At 35.0% G+C, this 15,548-nt stretch overlaps 1 protein-coding gene across 2 annotated transcripts in view; it reads right to left on the bottom strand.

Moving 5' to 3' along the window:
- Nucleotides 1-15,548, bottom strand: part of NFIA (nuclear factor I A) — a 348,065-nt gene that overhangs the window by 27,447 nt on the left and 305,070 nt on the right. The window contains exon 11 of one of the 2 annotated variants that reach the window (XM_015595052.1): nucleotides 4,087-4,178. The exons of the other annotated variant lie outside the window; for it this stretch is intronic. Within the exon in view, the coding sequence (XP_015450538.1) occupies nucleotides 4,087-4,178 (92 nt within the window). The remainder of the gene's footprint in view (nucleotides 1-4,086; nucleotides 4,179-15,548) is intronic. 2 annotated transcript variants of the gene reach the window in all.

Here is a 15,548-nt window from a genome sequence, read left to right as displayed (position 1 = left end):
AATCATTACAGATGATGAATAGGTGCAATAAAAGCCAATATTCAATTTTTCCAATTTACATGGAAAGAAGGCCATAATATATTGTTAAGGGGAAGAAACAGCAGGTTACCAAACAGTGTATATAATATGATCTCATTTTTGCAATATATTTGTATGCATAGAAACAGTCTGGATGGATTTATACAGAAATGTTACCAGTAGGACTACAAGTGATTTTTATTATTTTTCTCATCTGTATTTTCCACAATTAACATGTATCATGACCGTAATAAGGAAAAGTCATTATTTTTAAACTTCCTTATGAATCATTTAGATTCAACCAATAAATGCTGACTACCCACTATGTGCCGGGCATGAGAATTAGTGCTTTCAGAGGGGTCAGCACACAATTTCAGTAGATTTTGTTGATAAACAGTCCGCTTTCTTGGCTGTTTTGCAGAATTTTAGACTCCTAAGAGGCGAAAGGGCTGTTAGAGTTTATCTAATGATTACATTTTAAAAATTTACCATCTTAACCATTTTTCAGTGTACAGTTTCGTGGTATTCAGTACATTCACAATGTCGTGCACCCATCGTCCATCTTCAGAACCTTCATCTTGAGAAACTGAAACTCTGTGCCATTAAACAATAGCTCTCCCTTCTGCCCTCCACCCAGCCAACTGGCAACCACCGTTTTACTTTCTGTTTCCATGAACTTGACGATTCTAGGTATCTCACATAAGTGGAACCATACAGTATTTGACCTTTTGTGACTGACTTTCTCCACTTAGTATAATGTCTTCAAGGTTCATCCGTGTTGTAGCATGTTGCAAAATTTCCCTCCTTTTTAAGGCTGAATAATATGTATTATACCATACTATAATGGTAGATACACAATGAAATGTACCCACAACATTTTTTTCATTTATCTGTCAATAGACACTTGGTTTGCTTCTACCTTTTGGCTATTGTGAATAATGCTAAGAACATGGGTGTACAAATATCTTTGAGACCTTGCTTTTAATTATTTTAAGTATATACTAATGATTAGATTTTAATACAATCTCAGATTTAAAATCAGAGAATATTTCTGAGAGTTGCTGGTGTTGTATCACCCTAAATATCTGCAGGGCAAGTTGCTCACGAGTTCATGAGGCAGTACAGTACAGTAGTTAGAGAGCGTAGGCCTTAAATTTAGACAGAACTGGGTACCAATTCTTGCTCCACTCCTCACCACTGGATGGTCTTGGGAACATTAATAATCTCTTTAGGTCTCAGTTTCCACATCTATAGAGTAGAAATAATTATATCTATCCTGTTGGATGGCCGTAAGGGTTAGTTGGATAATTTACCTACAGTACTTAGTACATAAAAAATGCTCAATAGAGTGTATATATAATCAAAGAACTTTTTCTTTTTTTAAAAAAGGAGGATCTTATGATGAACTCAAAGCTGCCTACTTAAAATGTCTATGTGTTAGTTCAAGTTCTATTTGCTAGAAAAACAAAGATCATATCTAATCCACCTGCTGTAGGTTGATGCTTCAGACATTCGAAGAGATTTCCATTGGGGACTCATCTTTGGAAGAAAGGGAGGCCATTTTATTTTATATTTGTTTATGAATTTATGTGCAAGATATCTCTTTTGCATTTATAAAGCTCAGGTATTTGCTTGGCTGACCTTTGAATTTTTACTTCTCTAAGGGTATAAAGCAAAATTTCGTTTTCCCAGAAAACTTTGTCTGTAATTCAATTAATACAAATGTCATGCCTTATCAAAAATTCCAATATACAAAAATTCAAGCTTGCCTAGCAAATTATTAATCGGTAGGCCACTGTTCAAATTATATCTTTAAAAATTCCAGTAAAAAATTCCTTTTCTGAACTAATGTCTTCTCAAAAAGGAGCTTTTTATTTTTATTATTATTTTTATTATATATTATCTATATATGTCTAATGTTTTAAGTGTTACTATATCTAGATGTGTCTAACATTTTAAATGGTTCCAGAAAGTGGTTCTTTTTTTTTTTTTTAAGAGTTAATATATACACCTAAAAATTAAAATATTAAGAACACATGATTTTTACCCAGGGACATATAGAAAAATACAACAACTTCATTATTACAGTTTCTCACAAGACAATTCAGGAATGGCTTTCTTCAAGCCAAACGTGGCAGGTGTCACAGCGATAAAAAAAAAAAAACATTTAGCTGTTGTCCCTATAATGCCAACTATTTAACAGAAACCAAAAAATTCAGTTCCAGATGCCAATATTGGGTCTACATGACATCATTCATCCAGATGCGTGGAAAATCTGGATTTTTAAGAATTGAATTTTTGTGGTCAACATCATGAAGACTCAGTTTATGGGTTAAATAAGGCATTTGTGAAATAAAGTCATATTGGACTATAACACGTTTTGATTATAGAGAAACATATTGAATGGAACACAGGGTACAATTTCTGTGCTGTGAATCACAGCTTATATAAAAAAAATACTATATAAAATACAAACAGGGCATTTCCAAACTGTATTTTTGAGGTTTTTGATGAAATAACCTGAGCACACTAGGGCTTTGAGAAAAGAAATCTATCCAATATTAGAGCCAGTGTCTCTAGTTCTCCTCTCCCATCAAACTTGAACAAGTGAGCCCAAAGTACCAAATGAAATGTTCTTTTATTTTAACGCATTCGAGGTAATTATTCAACTTCAAATTCACCAGTTAAGTATTTGAAGGTATGGGAAAATAAGCAATAAACTTTAACAATTTTATGGGAGGTACTGAATAGGAGATGTTAATCCCAGATGCCATGTAAAGGCCTGTTTCAGAAGAAAGAGTAGAAGTGGGAAATTTAAGAGTTAACCTTCTCCCTCCCCTTTTTGCTCCCCCTCTCCTCCCAGCTGCCTCCTCTGAGGCTGTACTTTCTGTGACCCTGCTCCAGTGTAAGGAAGGCTTCAGATGCAATGCAGTTTAACCCATGCTGTCAACACAGCAATAAACTAAAACCCTTTACAGAGAGAGCCAACGGACCCAGGAAGGCAAATCTAGCCTGTTCAAAAGCACCTGGTCATAGTCTTACAAACAAAGATGAGTAGTTATAAATCTGGCATCTGGAGATTACGCACCCAAGAATATGTACAAAATATCTTGGAGAATTTTTTTCAACCACCGTGCTGAGAATCTCACAGAGAAAATATCTTTATGTCAATTATGATAATATATGGTCACATTCTAATTAGGAAATCAGAGAGGAGTTTCTTTCCAAACTTGAATCTAATTCTATTTCACAAACCTCTAAATATCTCTACAATCATTATTACCTTTGAACTACAAAAGTCTTTTATTGTTTCCCAATAAACAGCAGCCATTTCAAAACTTTTAAAAGAGATTTTTACTCCTTGATCTATACTAGCACAAAGCACAACTATCTACTGAAAACCAAGCTCTAGATGTTCTAGCATACTCTTTTCTCAATCACCTACCTCAAAATATGACATTATATTTACAGCCATCCCCTCCCACCCCACTGCACCTTGCTCCCCAGTACCAGCATAGCCAGTAATAAACACCTCCTATTTCTGCACCAACCCCAGCAACTTAATGTGGCTCATAAACTCTTTCTTTTCCTTTCTTTTAGAAAGTTTGCCAGGTTCCTGGGGATCCTGTAATGAATACAGAAGAGTGGCTGGTTCTCCCATTCCCAGCATGCACTCTGATGTCGCTGGCAGCCAGAGCTGACATTCCAGTTTCAGTAGGGGCCTACTTCTGTCTCCTTGCATGTAGAGAGACAAGGATTCCTAGAAGAGGAGACACACACCATCGAGCACTTCGGGAAACTTTCTTGCTATAGCAAAAGCAGTTCTGGTCCAGAAGCCCTCCTCTTCTACCCCCTCAATACCAGAAGCAAAAATTGCAGGCAACGTTTTCCACGATTTCTGAGAACACACGGAAATGTGGCTGAAGGGCCAGGGGCGGGTGGGGTCGGGAGGAAAGGAAACCGAACAGGGGCTGGGAAATGCAGCCTGTTGTGCCGAAAGACAAGTTACAATGCACCTGATGAATAAAACAAGCTGCACTACATACGGAAAAGATGAGAGCGGCCCACCTGTGTCTGTTGAGGGATATTTACAAAGCTTGGATCCCGTGGTCCAACACTGACGAATCGATTTGCGGGGGAGGTGCTGGGTGTCGAGTAGGCTGTGAAGGGAAGGGACACATGCGTTCAGGAAGCAGCACGAGATTGCACACACAAACAACACCAAAACACACGGTCTCCGAGCCTACGCAGCTGATTAACAAGGAAATGTGCAAACACTGTAGCTAGCAAAGGGATCTGGCTAGCAAGGGCATTTAGACAGTCAAAAAGGGAAGGGGTATCCACTTCCAAAGACTGTTGGAATAAAATGATGTCAAACTGGTGCTCAGCTGAGCTCTTTTCTCTTTTCATCATACAAATTAGAACATGCAGGACATTTGCAAAGTATACTTTTTGAGTTAAACATGAGCTCTTGGGTCAGAAAGAGATATCCAAGTTTGTAGAGCGCAGAGGGAAAGAAATTAGGTAGAAAGGGGAGGAAAGCAGATCATTTTACAACCTTGCTTTTCACACTATTACACTCCAAAATTTCTTGAAACATTTCTATGACTCTATAGCTAAATATCGAAGAGGAGTCTTTACAGAAGGAATTAAAGGGTTCTCCGGGAAGGACGTGGCAACCCATTTAGGACGAGCTGTCTTTACAGTCTCGGGAGAGTGTCTAGAATCTTTATGATGCTCAAAATGGGCTTAAAACATTAACATTTGTGGTCTTCCCATCCTAGAACCCTTCCATTCAGGCACAAACTTCAAGACCCCATATAAACCAAGATACCACACTGCAATCTCAGATACCATACTTCAGTATACTATCATTTTCACAGTACATATTTTGTTGTTTTTATATTTATATTTAAGAGCTTTATTTTACTGAGAAAAAAATTCAGCTGTTCATAAATCTAAATGTACATTTTGTTTCTTGGTGTCCTACAATTCACTTCTTTACCACAAACTCCAGGGGTTTATTCATCTTTTCTTTGTACTAGAATTTTTAGATAAGCTATTGCTTAATTTCAAATTTCTTCACATTACTTGTAAATGCCTCAGATTTTGGATTAACTCTAGACACACATCATCTCAAAGGTGCAAAGAATTTGCAATTTTAAAAACACAGATAATTGAAGGAATAATACCAAATTCCTTTCCCAGATTTGTTTTTCCTTATTGACATCATTTGTTTCATTTACTTTGATTTTCTATTTTACCGAAAACTGCTCAGACTTCTTGTTTCCCTGATTAAACACATCTCGGGATAAAATTTCCACTAATCTAGCCCAAGTCCTGTTGGTCATCTTTGGGAAGAGCTATGTCACCTACTCAGATCTGTGACAGTCATGTGGTGTGGCTGTGTTAAACCAGCACTGAACAGAGGATGAACATGAGATGAGGGTCCTCTGACGTCTATTAATAAGAAAAATTTTGTTGTAGTATTTGTTTTAGAAGGATTTGTCCAGTAAAAGCTTTATATGAAACCATCTAAATGTATGATGTGTTGTACTATCTAGCAGTGTGAATCTACTGATTTCTTCCCTGGCCCATCCTATGTCCGACTAACTTAAACAGATTTGAGAAATATTTTTGTATTTAGCCATTCTGTGTTTACCTCTCACTCAATGGTATGAAGGAAAATTAACTTTTTACAAGATCAGTAAAATACTCTTTATTAATTGCTTCATTCAGTCTATTGCTTTAATGTGCTTGCTACACTTTAATAAGTCTCAATGGAAGTTTTATATTGAAAATGATGGACTATAATTACCTGGTAGTGAATTTACCTGCTTCTAGGGCACAAAGAAGATGTCGGGGAGATAAGGAGGAAGCTAGTAGATGAAATAATCTATTAAGCCTGTTAGTGGTTAGTGGGGAAAAAAAAGTGTTCTTTCACACATGAACAGGTAGGTAGGTTAAAAAGGAACAAAGGGTGTCAAGAAATGCTAAGGTACTAAGTGGTCGATGACAGATGCTGAAATGTGAGTCCTTGGTTTGATGGTCTTAGTAGAACTGTGTGCACAAGCCTGCACTGCTCACTGCATAGAAGCAGAATTTCCTATGACACTTTTACCATAGTGGTGATGTCAGAAACAAACATGCTGATTGATCCCAGGATGCATGGCTTTTTTTTTTTTTTTTTCTTTTCTAAACTTTTTCCCCCCATGACGATAGTTCTCCATTGACCATAATAATTTTACCAAATCTGGAAAGGTCTGTATTACATCCCATTCTCTATTTTTGTCTGACTTAAATGTTGCCATTTGAAAGGCTTAGCATACAAATAATTTTGCCACTCAGAATTACCATGAGGCTAACAATTGGATATTTTCCCTTCTTCAAGCACAAGACAAGCTTTGCAGTCTTGGTTTCAAAATATCTCAGAAAGCCTTTAATATTCTCATAGGCTACTAAAACTGCTCCAAAATTTGTTCTGGTTTTTAAAAAAGAAAGCAATGGTGAGAGAGGTGGTAGTGTGTTTGCATTTAAAAAAAAAAAAAAAAAGGATATTACAACTACAAGAATCTGTGAAGTTCTGAGTACCCAAGTTATAGAAAAGAACAAATGGTGCCCAGGGAAATTTATTCTAAAGAAAGCTAGTTTCTAGAAAAATCAAGGACACAGGAAAAACAAGGGAAGGAAGAAAAGTTCTGACTCATCTTCTATTATTGTAGCTACAATAGGCAGACTGTTCATCTATACAGGATGTAGTTCCAGAAATGATATGACATAAGTTGAATTTGATTTCCCCAAAGAAACAGTGGAATAAGGGAGTTATACTATTGAATGAATACCTCAATTGAAACTTTTTATTAAAACAACCACATATACCATAGTGAATCAATTATACATGCACAGTTAAGAGCTTTCAATATGAATATAAAATCAAATAAAAGGGGCAATGTGGTAATTAATTATATACAACTCTGTTTATTATTCTATTATATCACATTCATATCTTTCTTAATTATAATTCTTGCCTTATTTACAACAGCAATAATCAAATTTTACAGGAAGAGCTTCAGGAAATCGTAAAATCCAGAAAGTAATTTTCTGAGAAGATTATTTTAGGTATTTCTCAGGATTCTGGAGGAAAAATTCAAGGATATTTAATGATTTTCTGATAAAGTCAACAGGGAAATCAATTTGCTTATATAATCTCATTATAAAAGTCCTCATGACAAACATGACTATTAGAAATCTAATTATTGATTATTTGGCTGCTTCTGAAACAAAGTGTTTGCTTTCTTTTTTTTTTTTTTAGCAGCCATTTTATGTACATGAGCAATATCACCATGGACCTTTTTTTTTTTTTTTAACATTATGGAAGAACATTACCGTAAGATGATTCCAACAGCTTTTATTTGTACTAATCTGATCATATTTTCCCTCTTTCTAATGTATTTCTTCACATTATCCCAGAGTCTTAGTTTAGTCTTACCCACAATGATAAGTATCAAAATTCCAAACCAGAACTTTTCCTGTATTCAGAAAACTCCATTCCTCTGTTACCCACTTACCATATGCACTGCTAATTCTACAATCCTTCACTTAGGCAGTACAAGTCTTGATCAGTATAAGCAGTTGGGGGAATGGTTCAAGAACAGTTCTTTCTTTATAAGCAACAGTTATACAGGGTCCCTGAGGGTGCTGGAATCTATCTCTAGGGGGACTGTTGGGTGGGCAGAAAGAGTGGCAGAGATCGCCCATTAACATTGCTTTTAACAATCATGCAGGTGTTCCCTGGGAGAATTAACCTCTATGTCTTCAGAAGTGGATGTAACTAACTGCTTGCAAACCAAACAGCATCTCAACTTCTGTTGTTCCTGGGGTGTCAGGTTTGGTTTTGTTTTTCCTTTTATAAATGAGAAGGGATAAGGGATGAATCTGGAGAAAAGAATCATATTTCCAGATAAATCAGTTGTGAGTCTGCAACGGCCTTCACCGAACAACCATAACTGACCACAGTGTTAAGAAGGTGGTCAGATTGTTTTGAATAAAGATGCTTTGAGTTTTCCTGTTTGGGGAAGAAAATGACTAAAGAAAAAGATATAAAGAAAAATAAGTTAAATATTTGTTCAAAAGTCATTTGGTGTTTTTCTAAGATAAAAACCACATCAATGAAGTCACTTAAATCTGACAAAGTAGAAAATGTGAGTCTGCATCACTTTTTTGAAAGTAAGCAGACCGATTCAAAGTCTAGTTCAAATTGAACAACCACAGAAATATATGTAATAACTGAAAGGCAGAAAAGGGAGAAAATTTAGATAGATTTCTGTCTGGAGTGTGAGTATAAAAGCAGAGCTGCCTTGTAGATCAAGCCCCCTCTAATGTCCACAGAGTGCCCACAAGAAGGCTGAGTGACCAGTTCAGCTGGGGCCGAACTGCCTGAGTGGAAAAACGGCCAGCTCCTACACAGCAGGTAGGGTGGAAATGACACAGGCACCTTGGCAGAAAAGAAAATTTAAGAGACCTGGTGAACTCTGAGGTTCCAAATTTACTTCAAGACACAAGAGCCATGAAGTCCCCTACAAACTGACATGAAGTTTGATGAGAGATTTGTATACTCTTTCATCAGAGACTCTAAGTATATGAAAGGAGTGAACACCCCTTTCTCCATTCCCTTAAACTCCTCCAAGTCTAACCTCTAGAGTGCATCAAAGAGAGATATTTTGCTATATTTATATTGTCTCTCTCTCTCGGGAACTCTTGACCTGTGCCAGGCTCTCTACCGAGCATTATGGGAGATGCAAAGTTAAGCAAGACGCACTGCTTTCCTCAAAATGTTAGAGTCTAACGAGAGAGATGAGTACAGAAAATTAAAATATGAGTGCCTAAAAGTCATATACATAAAATCTTTGGGGTGTTAAAGGACAGAAAAGTGACACCTGGCAAGAGAACAGAAAAAGCTTTAGAAAGGAGGTGGAGATGGCTTTTGAGACAGGCTGTAAAAGATGTGTTGGTTGACAGGTTCAGATGGATTATGGGTCACAGAGGAAACAGCATAGCAAAGTAACAGAGGTAGGAATTGGAGGCATCAGTTGTGGAGGGAAAAGAGAAAAGAGGAGACATTGCAAACTACATTTTGCCATACAATAAGGGAAGATAAAATATTAAGGATCAGAGACCCAGATGTTTGAAAATGGAGGGGAAATAGTCTATTGAATTTACTTTTCTTTTAAGAGGAAGAAATAATTTATAAAACAAAGACACTAAATTTTCATTCCAAACACCCTAAAGACACCTAGACATCCTAAACACTCTAAACATTTTCCTTCATATCTCAAATATCAATATGTACTTCACATGTTCTCTTGTTTTCAGAAATTTAGACATATTCACATGTGGGGGAATTTTCCTCTAAAAATAACTAGTCAAAAATGCAATCTCATTCAAATAGACTTACTGTGATTCCACTACCTGCCCAGGAATGTGCTAGTTATTGGACAGATGTAATCAAAACAAGTTTAGGAATGCAGACTTGAACAGATCCCTGTGCATTCAAATTGCAATTTTATTGTTTACTAGCGACACTTGACAGTGAGGGAAAAGTGCATAAGAAAGCATTTGGTTGCAATCTGAAACAATGAGATGACTAAATGCCTAATGGAAATAGTTTCCAGAATCTTTCTTTAATGGCACTATCACATGTTATTTAAAAAAAAAAAAAAAAAAAAGTTGTGTGAGGAAACTTCTATTTCTAAAAAAAAATGCAGAAACTATTCGAAAATAGATCGGCTAATCTCTAAATGAAACCCACTACAACTGAACTCATTTAGAAACTTGAACAGCACTATTTCTTGCAAGGTCACAAAAGAGACACTGGAAGATATTGGAGTGCTTTTTCTTCAAAGAAATCTATTGGTATTGACAAGGGTACAGGGCCTGAGTTAGCATTATTAAAATCATCATACAACCAAGGAAACACAGATAGCCTTTGCTTACACATGATCTCGTATTCAGAGATTTAGAAATCCCCACATGATTAAATGGATATTATAGTTTTCATCCAGATGTTTAAAATCTAGAAGATAACCACACTGAATTTCCATTATTTTGATCACATCTGTGCAGTCAGTTACCTCATTCTATTATCTCTGCACATCTTTTGTCTCTACAAACAAGTTACCAACAAAAAAAGACACAGCCCTCAGGGCATGAAATTAAAGCCTACTTATCGCTAGTAAATTATTATAGAACAACATATCCGCAAGCTTTCTTCCAGAAAAGTTAATGAACTCTAACTTTAATATATTAGCATTACTTAACATGTATGGTAACAATTTACATGACATGTCTAATGTGTCAATAGTTTACAAAAATCATGAAAAGAATCAATTTAGCCAGATGGCCTTGCTCTGCTGTTATTTCTACTTATATTAGGCATCCTCATAAGGAGGTAGGGGTTCAAGCTATATTATTATTTGGGGTAAAACATGCAAAAAAGGACATTATAAGACAATTCATGTGTGCACACAGAGAGAGGATCAGAGCAACCTGTAAACTGGTGGCACTTTGACATTATGTTACCAAAATCTGTGTGATAAAGAGGCACTTAACAATGAGTGTTTCCTGTATTCAGGATTTTTAAACTGCCTACAATGTTCTTTTTCATAATATTTTTAAAGAATAAGAACACAGCCTTCTTTCAGTTCATTTAATATATTTCTGATGGCTAATCCAAATTCTGTAACTGTCATTTATTTTTCTGTGTATGCTGTGTATTGTTCAATTGATAGAACATATTTATTGATCAGAAGCAACAATGTATATGGGTAGGCACAGGTGAAAGTTATATTAAATAGCCACCGAAAATAAACCCTGGTTTCAGCTGGAGTTTACTATAAAAAGAAACTTAGATCAATATATTGGATCGCTCCCTCTTGAAAAGCTTCTGCAGCCTCTCAAAAGGCAATGTAACTCTGGAAACCTACTTTTGGGAATTTATCCTCAACAAATACTTAAAAGTACGGAAAAAATTTATGCTCCAAGATGTTCATTACCGCATTACTTATAAGAACAACAAATTAGAACCAAGTTATAAGTTAATGCTTCATCCATATGTTTTAATATTTTACAGCCATTAAAAACATTTTAAAATAATAATGACATCACATGTTTATGGAATGAAATGAATAAAATCAGATTACCAAAATGTATATATGTATATACGTACATACACATATGCACACACATATCTATCATGACTAAGTATGTTTAAAGTATGCACAGAAGATGACTGGAAAATATGCACAAAAAATGGTTATTTCTGAAGAATGATTCTGTGAATGATTTTTAAATACCTTCTAGTAATTTTTGGTCTTAAGTAAAACACAAACTGAACGCGAAAACCTCAAAATAATACTTTTATTTTTGCAGTAGTGCAATGTAGTCAATAGAAAATGAATTATAGAACCAGAAAATTTTGGATTGAATCCATTCAGTCTCTTACTAGAAATGTAATGTTGGCAAGCCAGTTAATCTCTCTGAGCCTTTGTATATAAAAAGTCTAGTATAATAAATATTATTTACTCCAATACTCCTAGCCTTTTAACTAAGGATTCATTTCTCTGTGAATGTCTAACGGGCTACTCTCTCCATAGGAGCAATGTAGAGAGTGATTCCTAAGAAGAAGCTTAGCTAACAAGATGGGGAATCTCCAGAATTCCACTGTACTTCATATGAAAACAACTGAAGAAAATGCCCAAATCACCCAGTCAGGGACTACTGAGTCTAAAATCCGATTAAGGGTATTATACCAAGATATCTATCTCCCAACAATTAAAAAAAGTCATATTCAAACCTCTCAAGAGTTAATGTTATGATCAGACACATAAATGATTTGTAATGATGTAAATAGTTTTCTGAAAAGCAATTTTGTAAATATTTATGAAGAGGAATACTCAGACTGCTTGTACTAGTAGTCTCAATTCTAGAAATCTATCCTGGTGAAATTATTCAAGTTAAGGACAGAAATATATATTCCATGATATATTGGAACATATTTCATAGTTTGGGACAAGAGTTAATGTCCTACAGTAGGGGCATAAGTAAAAAGAATTTAAAAATCACATTTCTTAACTTTTTTATGAAACAAGAAGTAAAATACTAATTAAGAAAATAGCAGACGACTGTCAACAGTAATGGGAAAATAAATTTAAAAAAATAGCATACAAATATTATATTCAGTAGGTCACCATCATCTTATACATGTGTGTGTATATACATATACAAATACACACATAAATATGCACTAAAAAAATGGAAGGAAACTAGACCAAAATGTTGTTAGTAGTTGATTATATGAGAATATAATGTCCTTTTTTATACTTTTCTATATTTTTCAAGTTTCCTACCCTGCCATATACTACCTTTACAAAGAAAATCTTAAAACTCATTTGTCATTTCTGTCATCTGAAAAAGCAAAAAACTGAGGCAAAAACAACACTTAAATGGTTTACGATGCCCTAATGAACGTGATCATCCATTATCTGTTCTCTTTTGTCACTCCTTCTTTACAATGTTCATCTCTAACTCTTTTTCTTGCTCTAATTCCTCTGTTTTCCATCTAATTCAATGTACCCAGGAGTTGTTACTCTTGGAATACACATAAAAGTTCTTTATGGAGTATCAAGATTTTCAGAGGAAAGATGTATGATATTATATCTTGAAACACAGTATGTTTCCTGATAGCGTAGAAAGCACTGGGCTTTGGAGTCCAACAGACCTGGGTTTGAATCCTGGTTAGGCCTTAAGTTTCCTCTTTTTTAAAAGAGGGATAAAAATTCCAATTCTGCAGATTTATAACAACAATCAAATGCAACTAAGGTAATGCATATGAAAACAGCTATCGAAGGGCCTGATTTTCAATAAACATTTTTCTTTTTCCTGTGCAAATTTAAACATTAAAAATGTAAACATTAAACATTAAAAACACTAAAAATTAAAAAAGTAGAAATACTCTGCAAAAAAAGCATTTATGAAAAATGATTTAAGATATAGTACATGTGTATCTGTATTCAATGGGTTACAAAAGCAGAACTTCTGAGCAAATGGCTACTGAGAATGAACATGCTAACCTTTTCTAAAGTCTATGCTATCTGTGAGGGAAAAAGAATATTTATTATACTTTACCAGAAAGAGCACCCATTTTTGCTATCACACCCTAAGTTCAGATTAGTATAGTTAAAAGCTAGATGTATAAAAAAATTGCCAAGGATTTTATGGGATTTTTATGAATTCCGCCCTCCCCGCCCTGCCATGTGTGAGTTTTGGTCACTGTACTGATTGAGGTATAAAGAAGATCACTGGACAAATATTTTTTAAAATAAAGAGATCATTATATTTGCTATAAAAAGGGGTTTACAATTCAATATCTCTCATTCTCATTGGATAAGGTACCAAAGAGGTATCCCTCAGCAAACCAGTTTCTGTCCTTCAGCGCACAATGAAGTGTGTATAAACATCCCCCACTCAATGGTAGTATTCTATACACACTTCTTAGCGTTCTCTTTTGCTGACTTAGTATAACTCAAAGATCACTCCATGAATTAATGTAGACCTGTCTCTTTATTTTCTAAAAGGTTCCTAAATGTATATCATATTAGTGAATTGTTAGGTATTACCACTCTTTTATTATAACACATGTTGCAATGAATGCTTGAGGTATGTCTTTGCTTACATGTTCAATTATATGCACAGCTTACATTTAAATTTATATATATGGAAAGCTAAATTGTCCTCTGAAGAGGCTGAACCAATCTACAGTCTAACAATTCAAACTCTGGAGAGCCCTGGAGAATAAAGGAAATCTGCCTTTATCAATAGCTTCTATTTTTCACCCTTTTGCTATTATTGTTTGATCTCCCTCCAATTTTTCTGCTCATTTCTTTTCCCTGATAATGAGTTACTCTCGGCAACAGAAACCAATTCATACTAGAGGATAAATGACCACTAACATCTTCCTCTCTATTTCTTCCATAGAGTTTCCACTGCTAACATATAGAAGCTTTGAGCTAAAGCAAAGAAACTCATAGGATGCTATGGCCAAGTGTATGAGCTACAGGTTTTAAAGGTGGTTGGGTGTGAATCATGATGCTGCTCTACCTGGCTCAGTGACCTTGAGAAAGTTGTCTCTCTCTGTCTTGTCTTTCTCAATTAGTATATTTGTGTTTTAAAGTATTTACTTCATAGGACTATTGTGGGGATTAAAACAAGATAATACATACAAAAACATTTTTAAAGTCCCTGACATATTAGTAAAAGCTCAAAACTTTACTGTTGTTTTTATTAATTTCAGACATAAACAGGCAGCTGTAGCTCCCAGAAATAGTGTCAGTTTTCTTTATAATTGATTTAGTTACAGTATGAGGTAGTAGAAAGAGCATAGGAAGGTCTATGTTTGAGTCCCTACCAAGCTACAAGGAAGTAAAATCCTAGGAAAGTAACCTTCACTTTCTAATCTCAGTTCCCTTGTCTATAAAATCCTGACCTCACAGGAGTCCTAGGAAGCCAGAACAAGAGAATGTATATATGTAATGAGCTTTGCTAACCAGAAAGCGTTGATCATATATGTTAATTATTACACTAGAAAATTTCCATCTTGGTCATAGATTATTGTTTTATTCTTGATTATAACCTATCAGGTTCATATTTGTTCATATAAAAAATATGTACAAGATTCATCAGCTATAAAAATAAATTAAAAAGGAAACTTGTTATGACATGTTTCTATTTAATAAAATTCTAGTTTTAAAAAATCAAAAGTTCATGGCTAAGAAGACATGGACAAAAATGTTTATGATCCTTTTATGTATTTTTAAATTGAGTTTTTGTGTTCCTAATTAATTTTAAAAAGAAATTCTAGGCTATGACACCAATCTTCAATTTTTTTTCTGGAAAAGTCCATTTTTAAGGTGTAATGTTGGTGCCAAACTATTACGTAAAAATTGGACCTTACAATACAATTAAGAAAAAGAACAGTACATTATGAATGATCATAGCACACACAGAGCCAAACTTAATGAGAGATTTCTCCTATTCTTGAGTTATTGTCCTCAGGACTCTTAGGAATATCCATTCATTGTATGACATGTTTGAAAAGGAGTCCCTTCCCAATTAATGAGATGATACATGTGGAAAAACTCAGTAAACTGTAAAGAACTGCAACAGGCAGGATGTTATTATAATTAGTCTCACTAGCAAGATACCTAATAGGAATCTCAAACATGGTCAAACCAAATTTCAGATCCCAACCCCTCACCCAGAACTGCTCTTCCTGAAGTTTTCTCATCTCACTTCACAGTAACTCCATCCTTCCAGTTGCTCAGGTCAAAAACCTAGGAGTCGTTACTGATTTCTCTAGGTTCCCCCGCACCCCCCCAAGCCACATGTAATGTGTCAGTAAATCCTATAAGCTTTATCTTTCAAATATTTCTCACCACCTCTACTGCCCTCACATTGGTGCAGATCATTAGCAACTC

Source organism: Pteropus alecto, unplaced genomic scaffold (assembly GCF_000325575.1).
Source record: "Pteropus alecto unplaced genomic scaffold, ASM32557v1 scaffold25, whole genome shotgun sequence".
In the NCBI taxonomy this organism is placed as follows: domain Eukaryota; kingdom Metazoa; phylum Chordata; class Mammalia; order Chiroptera; family Pteropodidae; genus Pteropus; species Pteropus alecto.
The sequence above is the reverse complement of the archived record's forward strand: the minus strand, read 5'-3'. Positions and strand labels throughout refer to the sequence as shown.